General features: G+C 37.4%; 1 protein-coding gene across 5 annotated transcripts in view; it reads right to left on the bottom strand.

The window, feature by feature from the left end:
• usp37 (ubiquitin specific peptidase 37) overlaps nt 1–20,583 on the bottom strand; it is a 32,430-nt gene that overhangs the window by 4,468 nt on the left and 7,379 nt on the right. For all 5 annotated transcript variants that reach the window (XR_015498961.1, NM_001077343.2, XM_087267090.1 and 2 more), the window contains 18 exons: nt 20,221–20,315; nt 19,033–19,148; nt 17,607–17,684; nt 15,384–15,472; nt 15,208–15,301; nt 14,516–14,671; nt 13,670–13,801; nt 12,753–12,876; nt 9,941–10,146; nt 8,397–8,514; nt 7,685–7,764; nt 6,070–6,234; nt 5,700–5,747; nt 5,090–5,207; nt 2,970–3,195; nt 2,579–2,739; nt 1,492–1,552; nt 985–1,100 (listed from right to left, as the gene is read on the bottom strand). Coding sequence is in view for 4 of the 5 variants with exons in the window: in NM_001077343.2 (NP_001070811.2) it covers nt 985–1,100; nt 1,492–1,552; nt 2,579–2,739; nt 2,970–3,195; nt 5,090–5,207; nt 5,700–5,747; nt 6,070–6,234; nt 7,685–7,764; nt 8,397–8,514; nt 9,941–10,146; nt 12,753–12,876; nt 13,670–13,801; nt 14,516–14,671; nt 15,208–15,301; nt 15,384–15,472; nt 17,607–17,684; nt 19,033–19,148; nt 20,221–20,315 (2,183 nt within the window). In the remaining variant the exon portion in view is untranslated. The remainder of the gene's footprint in view (nt 1–984; nt 1,101–1,491; nt 1,553–2,578; nt 2,740–2,969; nt 3,196–5,089; nt 5,208–5,699; nt 5,748–6,069; nt 6,235–7,684; nt 7,765–8,396; nt 8,515–9,940; nt 10,147–12,752; nt 12,877–13,669; nt 13,802–14,515; nt 14,672–15,207; nt 15,302–15,383; nt 15,473–17,606; nt 17,685–19,032; nt 19,149–20,220; nt 20,316–20,583) is intronic.

Genomic DNA, 20,583 nt, shown 5'->3' on the forward strand with positions numbered 1-20,583 from the left:
TAGGAGTCTCACACAGAATAAAGCATGCACACACTTCATAATAGCATCCTAATAAGCAGAGATAACATACTTTAATATCAGGATAATTATAATAAGAACTCTATGATAAGAACCATATGTTATTATGATCATGTGTTGAATAATCCCAATGAATCAAATAAAACAGCAACCAATTTCAATTAATGATTCAATAATCCCTCATAAAAACGGTTTCATTACTAGATGTAGTATTATTTTTGAAGAATTATTCAGTTCAGTGATGAAGTTTGCACTTCGAGTTTGCGGTTTTTAATTTTGTGATGCGTTAATCTAGTTAATAATGTTATTCAGAAGGTCATATTTCACACTCAGTAAATAAATACTCAGTTTAGCCTTAGATTACATTCTTAGGAGATTCAAAACAAAGAATTATTCAGTGGCATTTTTAATGTTTGTCGCCAATTTTGGCCCATTCCTCCTGACAGAATTGGTGTAACAGAGTCAGATTTGTAGCCACAAGCTTTTTCAGCTCTGCCCACACATTTTCTATAGGATTGAGGTCAGGGCTTTGTGATGGCCACTCCTAAACATTCACTCTGTTACCTTAAAGCACATTTGAACCGATTTGGCAGTATGCTTAGGGTCATGATCTGTTTGGAAGAGCCATTTGTGACCAAGTTTAAAGCAGTATAATCTTCAGTTTATCCTACAAACGCTATTTATTTCAGCATGTAGTAGGCCAGATTAATGTTGAAATGTTCATCTTATAAACAGCCTAAACATTTGGTGCGGTTATGAACACCTCTGCAAACACAATCCGAATAGTATAAACAAAACATTCAGAAAGTTTCAACTCTAATTATTTGCCCATCATATCAATATTGCCCATGTTCATCATCATGATATACTGAATTATTAATAAATACATTATAACATGTTTAATCATAATGAAACATATGCGTATTAATAAAGTACTGCAGTTAAATAACAGCATCTGAGTCTCACCTCTGCGTTCTTCTTAAGCTCTTCGGCCTCCGCCTCGCTGTACTCCATATCCAGACCGTCCTCATTCCCGGAGTCCTCATCAGAGCACAGCAGCTCCGGCAGAGAGTTATTAAACTCTACAACAACACAAACACATGCTCACTCATACACAAACAAACTCTTCATACAGGGATGTCTGATTTTCAGTCAGCCAGCTGAAGTTTTCTGCTCGTTCATGCTAGTATAAACTCAAAACGTTTAAGATCTGGTTTCTTTAAAATCAGTTATCTTCACTGGCTGTTTGAGACATGATATAAAGTGGGTCTCAGACTGGACAAGAAGCATTGCATTAATCTGCAGCATGTCTTTAAATATGGAAATATATTTTACCCCAGTATTCTCAATAGTCTAGCACTATCCTACTGCTACTGACAGCACTTGTGTTTACACTGCTTTTCATCTAATTTTACACTTGAACTACTAAATGAATGCTAAAGTCTATTTAACTGATTATATTCTCTCACTGACCTTGCAGGCTGAGTTCAGTTGCCCTCTTCAGATCATCATCTTCTCTCATCTCTCTCGCCTCCTGCGCAAACAATTGAAACTCATGCATTAATGCAAGAAAAATATTAATATTAAAAAAAATAATAATATATTTTTTTTAATTGCATTTGTTCTAATCAGACTTGATAAAATCTGTCTGCAGAAACATTTTTTTTTTAAATACAAGAATAATAACTCCATTGAAGAAAAAAATACAGTAACAAAAATAAATAAATAAATAAATAAAAACCACACAAAATAACAAAAACTTTAAGCCTCAATCATTAGGAAAAAAGATTATCATAAGCCTTAAGAAACTTATTAGTCTTATTATTAATAATAAGCTTAAAAGAGTTAATATTGAGCAAAATTTCAAGTATTAAATCTATTGAATTGACAGTGTAACACAAATAAAATTAACAATACGATCGAGAGCATGATCATTGCTAGAAAAATACAGAAATATATCTTTTATGCACAAATTTAAATATTAAATGGAGACGATAAATAAAAAATAATGTTATTCCAAAGAAGCCTAACGTGAGTCTGCAGAAACACTTTGATTGACATTCTCCCTTTGTATGATGTCATCAGAGGGGGAAAGCCCCGCCCACTAGTGCCCATCTCTCCCTCATTAGCATAAGACATTAGTCTTGCTTTTGAATCTGCCACTATGCTGACACACAGGCGTTTGTAGCTCCGCCCTCTTCTGAAAAGAGCACAATCTCATTTGCATTTAAAGCTACAGTCACCAAAACACCACAATCAGGATCAAAGCCTGAAAGGTTCAGTTTTAGAGAGCTATTATTATTTTGCTATTATTATTAGAGTTATTATTTTGAGCTCAAAACTCTAGGGACATCAGATATGCATTTTAGTCTATTCTAATATATTTTTAAATGTATTTATTTTTCTTATATAAATGCATGGACTCACAAAAAGAGGCATTTTTTATAATGAATGGATGCTCTTTTTTTTAACTGCTATAGCCATTATAGAGCTGGGAAAGCCCAGGATAGTTTTTATGTGCGAGTGTTTTGTGCTGTAGTGTGCAGTGTGTGTGACTGACCTGCTCCTGCAGACTCTGAGCGAGCGCCTGCTGCAGCTCCTGCTCCTCGCGCTCCTGCTCCAGACTGTACTGCTGCACCCAGTCCAGCTCGCCCTGCAGCCCGTCCGGCGTCTGGTTCTCCTTATTCTCATCCATGGTGAGATCCAGAGACTCCAGTGCATCTGCATGAACACACAAAATAAAAATAATTGCTAGTCTAACGCATTACAGGCTTAATTTAATGTGTTTTGATGCGTCATGGCTGTCCAAGATCCATTTCCAATAAATAGAAAACATAATCAATCAAAACTAACAGATGTGAAGCAATCAAAAGCCCAGGGAAAAGTGTTTAATAATTAGTCTGATTGTGAGTGTAGCGCAGGATCATCATCATCATCATCATCATCAGTACCTGTGGGCTGTTTCTCTGCATCCAGCAGCTCCAGATGTTGCGTCAGGTCGTGTGCGTCTGCGTCCCCGAAGCCGGTGTCTGGGCTGCTGCTGGGCTCTTCATCTGGGCCTGCGCAGAGACTGGAGTCATGGCGGCTCATCTCCAGCACAGCCGCCAGCATCTCCTCATCATTAATACCATTAAACTCCGACTGCTCCACTGCTGCATGAGGATGATGATAATGATGCTGGAGAGAGATTTCAGATAATACAGCTCATCTAAATACATGTACAGTTGTGCATTTTAGTTATATAGTTGAAGCTCCTGTGAAGTGCTTTGAAATGAGCAGTTTTACTGAATCTTAACGAAAACATGGAGGGCGGGGCATTGAGTAACTCCTCCCCCTTAAAAATACATTTGTTTTAGCAGTGAGAGTGGTTGACCTTAAGCGCATCCAATGAAAAGCCAAAGAGAAGGGGGCGGGGCATGTCAGAGACTAAAGAGCATTTGATTGGTCAGAAGATCTAATGAGAGACTAAAGAATGAGACGACGACCGAAAATATTTTGATTAATTTAGACGGAGCAAGCTGCGATAAACTGCAAGATTTAGTTGTTTATATCAGGTTTATATCTTCTAAATGTGAATTTTGTCATTGTTTTAATGCACACTACCTCATAGATATCCTTAAAACTAACGTCAAATTTTTTTATTTTAATTTCTCAAGAAAAAAAAAAAAAAAAAAAACACAAAGGAAGATATTTTGAAGAATGCTGGAAATGGGCAACCCATTGACTTCCATAGTAATTGTCTTTTCCTATCATCGAAGTCATTGCTTACCGGTTACCGGAACTTGTGTTCAACCGAAGAAAGAATAATCAGAGTTTGTAAATGTCAGGATTTTTGAGGGGGTAAACTATCCCTTATTTTAAACAGTTCTGAAGATCTATAATTAGCCAAATTGGTCACACTTTACAATAAGGTTTTATTAGTTGATGTATTTGATAACATGAACTAAAAAAGAACAATACTTTCATAGCATTTTTTTTAATCAGTTCATCATTAAGCAATGCATCATTAAAATCCAAAGTCATGCTTGATTACATTAATGCACATTCTGTAACTGTAACAAGAGGCAATTTAATTATATATCATAAGATTAAAACGGCTGTCATAATATTATTTAGCAACATCTGGACCTTTTTGGATTCTTGGAAGCAATGAAAATTAAAAATGCAATACAGGAAATACATTAGGACCAGGGCTTTGCATTAACACACGCCTAATGCGGGTAGATTTCTGCTCTGGCGGGTAAGACAGACACCTCCACTAGCCACCTTGACTGGTTGGAAGTCATTTTAAAATTGTAGTTTTTCTTAAAAGCAGGGTTCGACAATAAGCATAGCCCAATATTTGTGCAAATGTGATATTAGAATTGAGACTGACAAAAATAACTGTTCGGGCGAGCAAAAGAATGGTGAATACGCTAACAGCTGATGTTATGCGCGCGACTGTTAAAAAGCGTGCACGCTCCCGTTTACTTGCGCAAAGCAACTGTGCCTAGAGGAAGTGCAACGGGTGCGATTGGTTCCCTTTGAAATAGACTGGACAGAGTCCTAATGATTTTTTAAAAGAAAAGTTGATGAATTAAAAAGTGCACCTAAAATTGTGAAAAAATAAAATAAAATTGTGGCTAAGAAATGCTTATTTGGTGTGGTCAGAGATAAATTTGGCAAATCCTTAATTTTGAGCCCTGAAAAATGTGAATCAAAAACTGACTGCATTGTGACAGTCCATTTGCTCATGCACACTGAGCAAGCTAATACACAACACACACAAGTGAAACGAATGAGAAGGCATGTGGACATAACACAAAATCTAAATCAAGTGATTTTTGCAAAGTCAAATTTAAGCAAAATATATTTCCCCGACAAGAAAAGTGTGGCTAGTGAAAATGGCGAGTGGCTAGTTATGTTGGAAATCTACTAGCCACAGTGACTGGTGATCAAAAAAAGTTCATGTCAAGCACTGGTTAGGACTATTGTTATTGTTTACATCCCTCAATATGGGCTATACTAACATTAATTAATACAACCTTATTGTAAAGTGTGACCATCTTAATTATATTAGGTCTCTCCTCACCTCGTCTGCCCTGTCGTCGTCTGGATGATGTTTGCGGGCGACTTTTCTGACCAGCTCCTCATCGCTGTCAGAGTCACACAGCACACTGCCTGAACTCTCCGGCCTCTGGGACGCTTTCCTGAAAACACCAACATTAACATCACGACTGAATAACCAAAAAAAAGTACACTTTGGATTTTACAAGTATACAATTATCTGCCAGTGGGGTAAGCAAAGTAATGTCAAAAGGAAAAACTAAATGATTCTGCTCACCCCGTTGGCTTATTTTGCTTTTAAGGAAAAACTTAATCATGGCTTGATTCTTAAAAAAAGACAATCTAAAAATAACAAAAAACTGAAGAAAAGCTTTTCTTTTGCAGACGAGCTGAGAACTCAAACTCTTCATTTGGAAAACTAGTCCTGCCCCATTAAGACTTTACATTGAAAACCTCAATTAATTGAACAGTTCAATGATTCTGATTACTAATTCCTTACTTTATTTACATTTTCCCCCTCATAGTTCTTTGTGTTATCAATAGATTAAATATCATCAACTATTAAATGCTTTTCTTAACAAACAAAGTAAAAGCGAAGTAGACTTCAGAGTGAATATGCTCCAAAATCAGCTCACCTCAGTGTCGAAGAGTTGACGGACTGCGAGATCTTCAGTGTCCGAGACCTGCAATGAAGCTCAGTGTTAGCGCTGTATTAACTATCAGCGAGTGCAAATGTGTTTGTGTTTAAAGGTTCCAAGAAGAGCTTAGAAATGCGCATTTTTTTTATTGGACGTTTTGAAACATGAAGAGGGCGGGGCATTGACTAGCCCCTCCCTTTAAAAAAAACTGCCAAATGCATTTTGCTAGCACAGCTCTGCCAGTGAGTGTGTTTGAGCTAAGGGGAAAAGGTTTCACGCTTTATTTCTGCTTAAAACTCAGACTGTACTTGGATTAACAGTGTTAACAATGCATGAAGTGAACAAAATATATGTGTGCGAGTCTTACAGGGCGTTCTGTGCACTCCAGCCCAGGCTGAGCGGGCTGCGGGTGGCGTCTGTGCAGTGGGACAGCAGCGTCAGATATTTGGGGATCAGCACTTGTTGACCCAGTTTGCTGTTTAAGGAGAGCTGAGTGTTGTAGCTGTAGCGTTTGAGGTGCAGAATCAACACCCTGCAGAGAAGAGACACAACACTCATTTAGAAAGAGTGGAGAAAACTACACACACAAAACTCCATTGTGTGATCTGGGCAATTGTGACATCACAGTTTCCGAAATATTTTGGTTATATCTAAACAAAGAAAATAGGTACAGCGTTTGCTTTAACGGCACATATAAACCTACTAATATTAAATAAAAAAAATTAAAAAAAAGTTTAATATCTCAGACACCAAGCATAACTGAATGACAATTTTGGGGATTATTTGTTTTTATGGGGTGCCAACTCCACGCAGGTCAAACTTAAGTATACGGTGAGAACATTATTATCCCGGCTGTGAAATTAGAATTCATTTTCAAACACTTCCCAAGTGCTGTTCAATAGAGCAAAGACATTTTTCACAGCATTTGCCTTTATATGCCATTATTTCTTAGTTTGGCTGGAATAATTCAATTCACTCCACCTTTATTTCTATAGTGCTTTTACAATGTAAATTGTGTCAAAGCAGCTTCACATAAAAGATCATAGTAAAACAGTGTAGTTCAGTATTTCAGTGTTTTAGTTCAGTTCAGTGTGGTAAATGATAATAAAATAAATGATTTGCTGTAGTCAATATCATTAGCCCCTAATATTAGTGTTGGATTGTCTCCAGAATAAACCACTGTTATACAATGACTTGCCTAATTACCCTAACTTTACCCTAATTACCCTAGTGAAGCCTTTACATGTCACTTTAAGCTGAACACTAGTGTCTTGAAGAATATCTAGTCTTATATTATGTGCTGTCATCATGACAAAGAGAAAATAAATCCGTTATTAAAACTAGTGTGTTTAAAAAGTTAAACAAAAATCTGTTAAACCTAATTTGGTTAATTATAAATATCATATTTTTATTATTTTAATATGTACATCATTGTTACAGTCAAGATTAATAATAAGCAGTGAATCAAAGGTTTGTTGAGGTGCGTTTATAAATGGAAAACAAATTATGTATGATGACATAAAAACATCATTCAGGAAATATAAATTATATATTATTTCACAGGAGGGTGAATGGTATAGTTAAAATTGATATAGTGGAAATTGATATTAAAAATAGTTGCAATTGATGTAGTTGAAATTAATACAGTTCATAAAGTTGAAATTGATGTAGTTGATATTGATATCGTTTTAAATCGCAATCCAAGTGAGTTCGTGCAGTTAAATACGACTTGTGTATGCATGAATACCCTGATTTGGTACACTTTCACAACACATCCAATAATGATCATGTGCTTGGTCAGTAGGTGGATGTTAGCTGGTGTTTTGTGGCTGTTTGAACAGACTCTTTATTTTTAACTACATGGAAAATCCTTATTTACACCTTTATGTCTCGTTTCAGCTGAGCGTTACAGTATAGTACAGTAAACTGTACTATACTGTAATACATTTCACAGGAGGGTGAATTTGACTGTTAATGCTAACCTGGGAAGTCTGCTAAATTTGTGAGAAACAGTCGCCGCTTTTCCGCTGCACTTTTCACAGGAATACTCGATTTCCTCCATCTGCAAACACAAAGTCAACACAAAGACAAATGAAGAGCCGCTACAAAACAAACAAACATGCAGCTTCAATCTTTGAATATTAATACAAGTAAGGAAGCACCAATATCCCTTGTGAAATAGGCTCAATTATTTAAAATTAGCTGAATTAAAAATTCTTGATGTTTTTTTAGGACAACTTAACAGTTTTATGTTCAATCCACTTAAATTTGTGGCAACACTGATATTGATAAACAAAAAAACAGCTCCACCTTCTGTTCAATTCTGATACTACTGGTCAATTTCACAGAGTACAAAACAAGAGCAGCTACTTTTCTACATTATATTAGTTTTACTGTTGGATAAGATATATTTAACATTAAACTGTTCAATATTAGTAGACAAAAGTTAAGAAAAAAAAATCCAATATAATCTTCAAAGCTGTTTTTCGCCCTTCAGTATTTCTATAAACAACATTAGCTTTTATTTGACATATAACAGAATTAATTTAATAAACAAAGCCGCTGTCATTTGCTTTGTGTAAATTATTACACATTTTGTTTCTGAAAAAGATTAACTCAGTCTGCTTCTCTTTACTGTCCATCATTTTCTAGATCGCGAGTTGTTGTATTCTCCACTCTCACAGCTGTTCTTACCCTGAAGAAGAGGTCCAGAGAGTCCTGTATAGACCTCATGGGGAGGGTTTTCCTCCTGCGTGGCAGGTCGATGGACAGATCATTGAACTGTTCCCGCTTCAGCACCACCTCTCCACAGCTGTTCATTACACAATATCACAGATTACTCTCATTAGACATGTTTGTCTGCTGCTTTCTGTTCATCTTTTGCCTCCTAACGATACATACATTACAGCAGTCGGGCTGGGCGATACGACAAAACCATCACTATAGAGGTCATCTCATATCCCGATAAGGAAACATGTCAGTATATTACCATTTACAGCAATTTAATCAATTATTAGTTTATATCTAAATTGTTTTATTTATTAAATCTTTATATGAACATACAGGAAAAAAACAAATAATCAATCATAGAAACATCTTAATCAACTAGAAAGCCCAAATAGCAGAATCCACAAAAGAAAATAACAATAGATTAAAATAAAACTTAATAAATAGCAAAATACAATGCAATATAATACAATAGAAGGGGGTTAATCATCAAAAAACGTTTTTTTTTCCAACAAAGTTTAAGGGCTTTTTTGTGTCTCATAAGCTTTAAAGAATTGAAGAATACTATTAAATCTTTTTGGAAAAGCAAAAAAAGTGGGGGGGGGGGATGGGGGGGGGTAAATAAAAAAAATCTGCATTTATGAATGAAATAATTGTCCATCGTCACAATATTGTTAAACAAAAATTCCAGATCAGAATTCTGACAAAAAGATAAATATTTTATAGTTTTAAAATCAAAATCAGGTATTACATATTTTAATCTTAACTAAAGAGAAACATCATTCCATAACCTTTTTTGAAAATTTGCATTAATAAATATGTTCCAATGACTATGTCTGCTTCACAAAAGGTACAAAGTTACAATCCATATTAGATCTATGTTTGAGGAACTCATTGCAAGGATAAATATCGTTAATAATTTTAAACTGAACTTCTTTTGCCTTTGGTAGAAGTGAAAAAGAGAGAAATCTTGTTCGAATTCAAACCACCTTGTCTTCAGGAAAATCTAAAACAAGGGGTCTTTTCTCAACTTTAGAAGGGAAAAGCTGTGTTTACGAACATTCTTAAAGTCTTATTATTACAGCTCTGCCCAGTAAAATTAATACCAGAGATGATAAGATTGCCCAATCTTGGTATCACAGAAGAATAACCCAACTCCCCTTTGATCAGCTGAACCAAACCACCAGGAATAGCTTTCAACAAAGACAAATACAATTTCGGAGTACAAATAATATGGTATAACATAACTGAGGAAATTTTCAACCCCATCCAAAACTTGTATAAAGTTTATATCTAAATTATTTACTCATTTATTAAGTTTTCTTTTTATTACAAGCACATTTATTGAAAGGGGAAGGAAATCTTGTTTGTGATGTATAAACTATTAATTGTTGGAATAGATTGAAATGGTGCTTCACCATGATATGAGTCTCATTATCATCATACATGTAATATTAACCCGTCCTAGCTTCAAAGCTAATTAATTATCTGATTGAGCAGAGCAAACTGACCTTTTGCAGGTGATGGTGTGCTGCACCTCAAACTCCATGTTGACAGTGACAGGACAGGTGTAGATGCGTGACGTGTCCACCTCGTCTGCTAACCGCGTGCTCTGAGGCTCGTCCCATGCAGACGGCTCGTTCTTCCAGCTCTTGTTGATCTTCTCCACATCCTCCTTCAGCTGGTCCAGACACTGACTCAGAAACTCATGAGCATCCTGCGCAAAAAACAGAGCCGGGTATGTATCTGCGTGTCAAGGACTGAAAAATATAAGCAAGTTAACTGTAAATCCAACACTGCAGTGTCTCATTCCTGAATGAATCAGGGTAGCTCAGGGGTGTCCAAAGTCGGTCCTGGAGGGCTGGTGTCCTGCTGAGTTTAGCTCCAACTCACCTGCCTGGAAGTTCCTAGTATACCCAGTAAGAGCTTGATTAGCTGGTTCAGGTGTGTTTGATTAGGGTTGGAGCCAAACTCTCCAGGACCGAGTGTGGACACCCCTGCTTTAGCTAAATCTATGGAGTCACTGCTTCAATGGCTAATCTAAATACAGTGATTTGCTTTGTCTCTAAATAAGTCAGACGTCTTAAACGATTCACTTGAACTCCTGTTAAAAATTCATTACTAAATTGTGTGTAAACAGGCCTCTAGTAAAGATGCATCTGCACTACATATTTGCATTAGGCAGATGATTAAAATAGATGACAACTGTGAAAGCAACATTGCATTTGGCAGAAAACTTCAATGTCAATTGTAAAAGCAACACTAGTCTTTCATTTCTAACCAAAAACATGGATATAATTTGTTACAATAACAAACACAGTTGTAGGCTTGGGGGGTAATACGGTAATATGGTATACCGCGGGATCTAAAAATAGCAACGGTGTCAGTATCATTACCGTTATACCGTCATAAAAAACAATGCACTTAAATAGAAGACAAGTATTAAATATTATTTATTTAATGTCTACAAATGCGTATGCGTGATTGTCATCACGGGACAGTGTGGAGGAGAGATAGGTGAGGTAAGATGGCGAGTCGCACACCAAGTGACCTGGGGCCTCATGTATCAACGCTGCGTACGCACAAAAACTTTGCGTACGCCAGGTTTCACGCTCAGAATCGCTCACGTTTGGATTTACTAACAATGAACTGAACGTGGGAATTTGCGCAGGTTCACGGCAGCTTTCTGGCAGGCGTACGCACATTTTTTGTGCGTGTCTGTTTTATTTCCATTGGCGACTCCTAGAGGCAGTTGTGTTAAATTCCTCTCTACAAAGTGTCTGATCCTTGCAATGGCGTCTGTATGAGACGGGTTCATATAGTAGGTATGTAAGATTTCCATACCATACAGTTGACCAGCTAAACATTAAAGCACAATTTGCAGCGGTCGCCTGTTTTCCCAATGTAATCTGAGCGATCTACTGCACGCACATTGCTATAAAGACACTATGTGAAGATAAATTTGCATGAGTGAATCAGAAACATTTCCATTCAATAAATGTGCAAATAAAATATGATGCACAAACTTATTAATGATTCCTACTTGTCTTTCTCGTGATAAATAGTGGGCAAAATCTGATATGTAGCGGGGAAAAAAAAGAAGAATGAATTCATCAGACGCTGGATTCGAGCCGAGTTTATGCTCGAACGTGTCAGTACATGATCATATGCTTCTTATGAGGTGCGCCACTGAGACTGCGAAGGGTACTGCAACATTTTACAGATATAAACCACACTATTTCTTTTTTAAATGCACTCAGTGCGATGTTCAGACCCAACTGTGTTAACCGTATCAGCTAAACTCTCCCACTCTATTTTTTTTCTTTTGTTGTTAATTCCGCCGAACAAACTTGCAAATAACACCGCTTTTCTCCGGTCTACCTCCGAAAGCAGCACCTCCATTTCACATTCTGTTCAAAGTTTCTCTTTTTGCTTGCTTTTGCCATTGCTTTTTCGTTGGGTTTTGACATTAGCATAGTCATTAGCATATTCATACGGGGGAGGAGGCAGGGAGGGGTTTTGTGCTCGTGCATGTTGCGCTCAGTTTCACGTTCATTCAGATGTACAAAAGAATATGCGTGAGATTCGGCGTACGCAGTGTTTCATACATCTGAATTTTTTTCTGCGCACGCACATTTACAGCTTTGTGCGTACGCAATGTTTTAGTAAGATTTCCACGCAAGTCTTCGTACATGAGGCCCCTGGTCTCGAAAAAGAACACAACCTCTACTGTTTGGCAGTATTTCGGGTTTTGACCAAACGAGAATGGAGATGTGGTAAATACAAACTAGAGGTTTGCAAATTTCCGCATAAAGCGCAGGAGCGGTCAGTAACTCTGGTGTAATTTGAACTGGACCGGGTGCGCGGTCTAACAATATCCACGTGGATGCTGTTAAGGTGTGTGTGAATGAGAGAGAGCGTGATGCTGTGTGGATATAAGGTATTCAGTTTATGAATGGTTTGGTGACGCTGTCTGCGCCTTACATTATAATTTTTTTTTATTTAGCATGGTAATACCGAATACAGAGGTAAAATAGGGAGGGGGTTTGATGGTATCAAAATTTGAATACTGCCCAAGCCTATACAGTTGTATACAATAATTATTTGTGGCTCTAATAAATTAATTTTATAGACAAAAAACTAAAAGTTCAAGGTGTTATTTAGTTGTAAACAGAAGTAAAGATGCATCTGCACTAAAATTACATTGACACAATAAACGGACACTAATCCAAAGGGACTTTATAGACATTTAACCCACAGCACTGCCTTTATTACTGCCGTTCTCTATTATGTGAATAGCACGGGTATGAAATAAATACTTACGTTCTGCATGTATCCAGAGAATCGCTCCGCTGTTGAAGAAATGGCGTTCTTCACTCGCCGCAGAAGATCTTTCTTGACCTCTGGAGGGGAAATGTCTTTCTTTGCCAGCAGATGAGCGAATCGCCTTTATGTGGAAACAAAAACAACACACAAACAGGACTGTTAGCTAACAAACCAATTTAAAAGATCTGTTGCTATATATTTCTCACCATCACAAATCATAGAGCTTTTTTTTCATGTCGCTATATTCAACATATCTTTATTGATTATGCAAATATATGGTCACTGAATATCAAATATTGCTTCTTACCTATAAAGACAAATATACTAGCTCCTGTTTATCTAACCAACCTTCTGTCTCGCAACAATCCAACCCGCTCTTTAAGATCTCTAAACTCATCTAGTTTCTGGTAGTACCCAGAATAGCAAAGTCCACTAAAGGAGGTCTAGTGTTTTCATATATGGTTCCTAGACTCTGGAATAGCCCTCCTGGTAATGTGTAAGGATCAGACACACTTTCTCAGTTCAAAACTAGATTTAGACCTATCTGTTTAGTAAAGCATACACACAATGCAGCACTTAAAGGTATGATGCGCGAGTGTGCTGCACAACACACAAACATAAAAAATATGTTTATATAATAACTTTAACTGCCAAGTTATTAGTAATTGGTTAAGTTATTAGTTATTAAAACTAACTACTAAACTAATTACCCTAAGTTGTCTGATTTTGATTGTAATCCAAAAACGTGCACATTTAATAAAGCTGCTTTGAAACCATAATTAGTGAAAAGTGCTAGACAAAGACACTTTAATTACTGTCTAATCGCAACAGGCCAAGAAATAAACTGTTTAATGTTGAGGTCGACTTGTTTAAACAAGCTACAACTTTAGAAATAAAATATAACGCGTGTGTACCTGAGAAGGGCGTTAATGGGAACCCTCTTCCACGGGATGCCCTGCTTTAACAGGTCATTGGAAAAGGAGGGAAGGCTGAAGAGAGACTGGAGGATGGCGTTCATGTAGCACGTGTTCCCAAGATTGGAGAATCTAATAATCAAGCAGATAACAGAGGTGGATCCCAGTCAATAACACTGCAACAAAATACTACTTTTTAAACAGTACAGATTGAATTCATTATTTAAAATAGTAAAAGATGATGAGAATTTAAGAGTTTATTGCCATTTCAGCTCCTCTGGCTATGTCATGGCAAAAAAATACAGATCAAGTTTGATAAAAGGGAATGAAAGAATAAAAATAATAATTACAAACAACATTGATGCATTAGTGGTGGAATTAAGACAGCCAACAATTATCCCTCTAAAATAATAATAATTATTAATAATAAAATAACTAGTTAAAACTTATTTTAATCTATTGTCATATTGAATAACTACAATAAATATTATACTGGTTTTATGAGGAAATTTAAATATATGTTTGACAACACTGACAGATAAGAGTGAATCTCTGGATACACCTGCAGAATTAACTGAATTTCAACAAATATTTGGGATAATTCAAGTAACAAGTCTATATAAAGTATATCCACAATTTTAAATGGAAATTAGACAAAGTATTGCTCATTTTAAACAGGTGTTACTTGCAAAAAACAATGTATATTGAGACATTTATTTCCACTGTATGCTCAAACATGTAACATAATGACAATCAGCTCAGTTTGATCAATTACAGTATTAATATTTGACTGTTAAAGCTGTAAGCACCCATTTCTCTGCTAGCATATGTCCAGAAGCAGCTCACCCTTGCAGTGGAGGCTGAGGCTGGGCCAGCACTGAGGGTCTGGGTTTGTTCCAACCTCCGTAATCCAGCGTGGGACGAACCTTTTTAAAGGGCGTGGAGTGATTGGGCAAAACTAGGCTTCTTTTGGCTGATGGACATGAACCTGTACTGCTGGGCCTGGAGGACACACAAGAGCAGATCTCCCAGCATTAATAACAGTCAAATCATGCACTATTAGATGTATTCGGCACATGAGAGAGAGAACATCCACATCAGCAACTTCAGACTTTTTAAATGACAACATCAATATAGAGCAGGGGTGTCAAACTCAATTCCTGGAGGGCCTAAGCCCTGCACAGTTTAGTTCCAACCCTGCTCCAACACACTTACCTGTAGGTTTCAAACAAGCCTGAAGGACTCAATTAGTTTAATCAGGTGTGTTTAATTAGGGTTGGAACTAAACTGTGCAGAGCTGCGGCCCTTTTGGAACCGAGTTTGACACCTGTGATATAGATGAACATAAATACACAACTGACACTTAAATAAAGTACAAAAAAGAAAAATAATTTGTGTAAAAATGTAAATGTTGTATCCTGACAGCGACTAAAAATCTTTTTCTGCAACATTTTCAAGCAGGTTAGTTAAGAAAAAAGCAAAAGTAGCGCATTAAATTGGAAAAAAAGTGGCCTTTAACACTAAGTCCGATTGTTTACCTGTCCAGAAATGAATGCGTTTGCGTGTAGTCTTTAGCTCCTGTTCGGCTACCGTAGAAAGACGTGGGCTGGAGAGGAGCAGGAGTGTGTGGAGCTGAGGGGAAAAAACCCAAAGTCATATAATAAAGCCAAGGGGAGAAGCGGTTTCAGAAGATAAATGAGAGTTAAATACCAACCAGAGGCTCTGTTCTCCTCTGACTGCTTGAGCTTGTCTTTGCAGCTAAGCAGGAACTTTCTGGAGGAGTCTGTGATGGCCTTATTGTTGCTGAACACATGCAAAAGCAGACAAATCAGGTTTCTTGTTAAGCAAGTACTGTTTAAAAGTCTAGCAGCTTTTATGACAATGTGATGGCAAAATACAGTAAATAATTGATTGTTTTCAATCACGTAAACCTTGTGGAGGCCTGGCGGACAAAAACAATGAGCCGTAATGGCGGCTACATTAAGCGTCTTCATAGAAACGCTGCACAATCCACTCATATTTCCATCTGTTTCAAGCTACCAATATTTGGATCATCAGCAAAATAAAACAGAGATATGATAACAACCTGTACATTGTGGACACTTGTGATCCATCGTCTGCAGTTTTCAGTCATTTAAAACCCTCATGTCCCTGTCTGAGCTACAATTCTGCGATGTTTACATTTATCTTGTGGATATTCCTCAGCGATTCAGTCATCAGTGATGATGTTATAGCATGCAAGCGTCTGCTTATATATTCAATATCAGTTTATTTTGCTTCGATTAATATTTGCTGGTAGGGAAAATCTATTCGTTCACTTCTGCTGTTTATACTTCGACTTTGCATGTAAATTATTTATCCTTAATTATTTAATTATCCTTACTCCACGGAAATGTTGTTTTAACGCAAGAAATATCGTTGGTGCAATACTCAACAACATTGCATATTTTCCCAGTATTGTGCAGTTTTAAATGTACAGACTTGTTTTATAACACTGAACAAAAGTGATGGCAAAGACATTTTATAATGTAATGCAGCACATCCAAAAGAATTATTGATTTTATAGTAATTTTCATTGAGAAAAAGCTCCAGTCCTGTGTTTAGTAACGTTGAAGTTATTCTTCTACATGTAAGATTAAAGTCCGCTTAATTATTCACCTTAAAGGGCCATGAAACCCCCTCGTTTCAGCAGGGTGTTTTCACACCTCTACTTCAGAAAAAGTCAGAAAAGTGGGCGTGTCCAGCTCTGTTTAGGGGGGAGTGTCGGAGGAACTAAAGTGGGATGGTGTGGGAGTGTCTATTTGGGCACGCGCGAGTTTCAGTCAAAATACTCACACGAGAAAGTGATGGTGTATTTTTACAGTCATTGTGTTTAACCTACATGGACATCTGTAGTTGAATTATTTGCCAGATTATTAAATGTTGGACTTTAACTGCAGTTTGGCTCTTTCATTCAGGGAATTCATTCATGCCCCTCGCGACAAACGAGATATTTGATTCCAGGATCTGCTCTAAGCGTGTATTTTTCATGCAATGTTTGATACCGCACGGCGAATGAGAGAAAAAAAAGCTCCGCAATTCCCGGAAACTTAGATGCACACGGCAGGTAGCGTCAGAAAGCCGCGTGTGTTATTCCGGTCACAAAATGCGGTGCTAACAAGTTTGCACTCAGTGCAATAGTTAACTTAATTCGATACGAACAAACTGAATAAACAAAGAGCACTGGTCGCTCACTTACCAAATCTGTAGAGACAGGACAATCACCAGCAACTAGAGCCGCGTCTTTATTAAGAGGGGACTACAAGCAAATCCGGATTTCAGCGTTTGCAGATGAGAACAGCTCTCAGGTAAACAATAATCCTCCTTAGACACGCGAGTTATTGTTGTCGAGCGTCGCGTACACTTAATCCACACGTGAGTCTGAGCTCTCACAGAGAGAAAATGAAAACGAAACTTAATGGCAGCAAACTATAAAAGCAACACTCCACGCTTGTTTTGCCAACACAACGTGGCGTCTCTGGTGTAAACAGTGACACTAATGAATATTAATGAAGTTGCAGAATAGAGCGCGCTGATTGGTTTGAACCAAGCCTTACTCATGCATTAATGCAGCACACTGTAAGACGTAATAAGACACACTATGGCACAGACGCCCAGTCTGCACGCTGGAATACACGCTATTATGTCATGACCGTGACGCAGCTTCAAAAATTCGTTTCAAACAGGAAGTACGAATTTGCTTGAAATAACGCAAAAACAACCAATTTACACTTTTTAGTGAAATATAGGTGTCCTAATAGTGTTTTTAGCAGTGTGGGACACATATACCACTGTCAACAGCTCAACACATGTGTTTTGGTGTTTCGTGACCCTTTAAAAAAAACAATGTGAGCTAGCAAAATAAACATTAAACATGTAAGTTTACATGTAAGTTTACCTGGAAGAGTCGTTCTCTTTGGGATAGTCCTCCGTCAGGTCTCCGTCAGAGTTCATCAGCCTCTTCCTCTTCTCACTCCTACACAACACACATTTCACAGTTGAGTTCAATGCAGTCAATTAGCTCTTTACGTTAAAGGGACAGTTCTCCCACTCTGAAGATTGTGTTTTGTGATCAACAGAAGAAACAAATTTAAACTGAGAACACTGAAGGTAGGGCTGCACAATACTGCCATTGCAATATTTTGTATTTCTGTAATATATATTGCATAATATATATTGCATAATATATATTGCATAATATTATAGGCATAAAAAATTATGCATATAATTTCACTAGAGGATTTAAACAGTTTAAATATTTAATTGATACAATTTTCACTGATATGGAGTGCATCTACATAAAACATAAACATTACAAGCATAAATTAAAAGCTTTAAGCAACAATGCAAATTAAACACAGTGCTTTAAGGTTTGCTGGAGAGTCCAACAGTACTGAGATACAGAAACTAAATATTCAAATGTAAAATAACCCCGTATACAGTGGTAAACACATGAAGAAGATCAACATATTTTATCAACGTTGTCCTAGACCTAATTAACACCAATTCTGCACAATTTTGAAAAACATTTTTGATTTCAAATGTTGACTGCTGTTGTCGTTATTGCATAATTAATGAAATACAATTAGCCTTATAGCTACAAAATGTATAATTTGATATAATTTAAATTGTTTACACTTTAGTCACATACCTAAAAAACATTAACATTTTTTTAATAATTATTGTTTAGGGGTTTTCACCTTTATTGATAGGACAGTAAAGATTGACAGACAGGAAAGTGTGGGGAGCAGAGACAGGGGAAGGATTGGCAAAGGACCTCGAGCCGGGAATCGAACTCGGGTCGCCGCGAGCACCTGGATGCTATGTGTTGATAAAAGATCGCACTAACTACTAGGCTATTAGCGCAGACATATTTTAACATTTAAGCAAATGACTAATATTTAAACGGTTTGAATGATATCAAATTATTATCTTTCGCTTTATTATGGTTAAACTGTGAATGTGTTCCAACCTGTTTTCATTGTTTACTATAATCCTAAAACTTGACATTGGAAATCCTGCGTTGTGACTACTGCAATATTGATGCAAAAAAAAATGTATATTTTGCAGTCCTAACTGATGGCGAGTAAATAATAATAATAATAATAATAAGGCCTTTTATTGTTTTACAGGCGCCTTTCAACACACTCAAGGACACCTTACAGTTTATAGCAAAATCACAATAAACTAAATAAGCATTAAAGAGCATATTTAAACCTGCAGATCTTTAAAAGCTTCTCTGAAGAAAAACCTTTTTATCTTTAGATTTAGAAGGGGAAACAGTGACCAGCCGGCTGATGTGCCATCAGGGTGTCTGCGCTCACCTGATCTCCGAGAGGCTGCCGCGGGCCGGTGTGGACGTGACCCGGCTGGGGCTACCCAGGGGCTTTCGGGGGGTGCTGTCCTCTCTGCTGTCCAGACTGGAACGCCTGGGAGCACTCTGCAAGAAACAGAAGATCAGCCTGGTCATATTCATTTCTATATTTATCTAGAAACTATTTAATGCACATGAATGCACACAATAAAAATGTTTTGTTGACTAGAGCAAAAGTAGTGCATTGCGCTTTTTAGGTTGCTAGGCAACCACTGAATCAACTGCGTATTGTGCTCAAGCGATGCCGTTGATATAATTATAATGGTAATATTATTGTGATATAATGTTGTATTAAGGGGCGAAGCAGTGGCGCAGTAGGTAGTGCTGTTGCCTCACAGCAAGAAGGTCGCTGGTTCGAACCTCGGCTCAGTTGACGTTTCTGTGTGGAGTTTGCATGTTCTCCCTGCCTTCGCGTGGGTTTCCTCTGGGTGCTCCGGTTTCCCCCACAGTCCAAAGACATGCGGTACAGGTGAATTGGGAAGGCTAAATTGTCCGTAGTGTGTGAGTGTGTGTGTGAATGTGTGTGTGGATGTTTCCCAGAGATGGGTTGCGGCTGGAAGGGCATCCGCTGTGTGAAAACTTGCTGGATAAGTTGGCGGTTCATTCCGCTGTGGCAACCCCAGATTAATAAAAGGGACTAAGCCGACAAGAAAATGAATGAATGAATGTTGTATTAAGGTCATTTTAGCAGCCTTGCATTGACAGCACAGTAATAACATTGCAGGGAGCAGGAACAAGTATACTGCATACAAATGTCCTGTCCATTGTTTGCGCCGACTTTGCTTGTGCAAGTGTGTTTCATGCATAAATAAATACATGTAAATTAGCTAAATAACCAAAGCCATTTTGAACTTCGACCATGACATGTACAAACTAGTCAATAGTGAGCTCCTTGCGTTTAGGTTCGTGCAGCAGAAATGATTGGGTTTTAAAGCGCAGTGATTTCTGCATCTGGTGTGAAAGCCCCTTCAGATCTTGCAGTTACTACGGCTGGATGGAAAGTGAAACCATCATGCTAAACACTGCTGGAAAGTGCAGTGCAGCATAGGCCTTTATCAGCTCATATCAGCCAAAAACGCATCCCTAATATTTATATTGTCACTGATGACCTTTCACAGCACTCGTGATGCTGCATTACCTGTTTATCTGACGGAGAAAGGCCTGAGTCGTTCTGTGCTGTTCGATTTCCAAGAACCAGCCCAAAACTAGCACTGCCCTGGTTCGTCTTGAAAACTGAAAGAACAGAAATGACGAAAACAAATAAGAAGGGACAGTTCACACAATCTAAAATGTCCTCGTCATTTACTCTCACTCAAGAGGTTGTAAAATTATGAATTGCTTTCTAATATATTTTGAAGAATGTTGGAAAAATTTAAAGAACAAAACACACAATTGAAGTCAATGGCTGTTTTTACCAGAATTCTTCAGTATATTTTGCTTTGTGAAACAAGAAACAGACGAAACCAAACACTCAAACAATGTCTTTAAACTATTATTATGC

Source organism: Danio rerio, chromosome 9 (assembly GCF_052040795.2).
Source record: "Danio rerio strain M-AB ecotype USA chromosome 9, GRCz13ab, whole genome shotgun sequence".
Taxonomy (NCBI): Eukaryota; Metazoa; Chordata; class Actinopteri; order Cypriniformes; family Danionidae; genus Danio; species Danio rerio.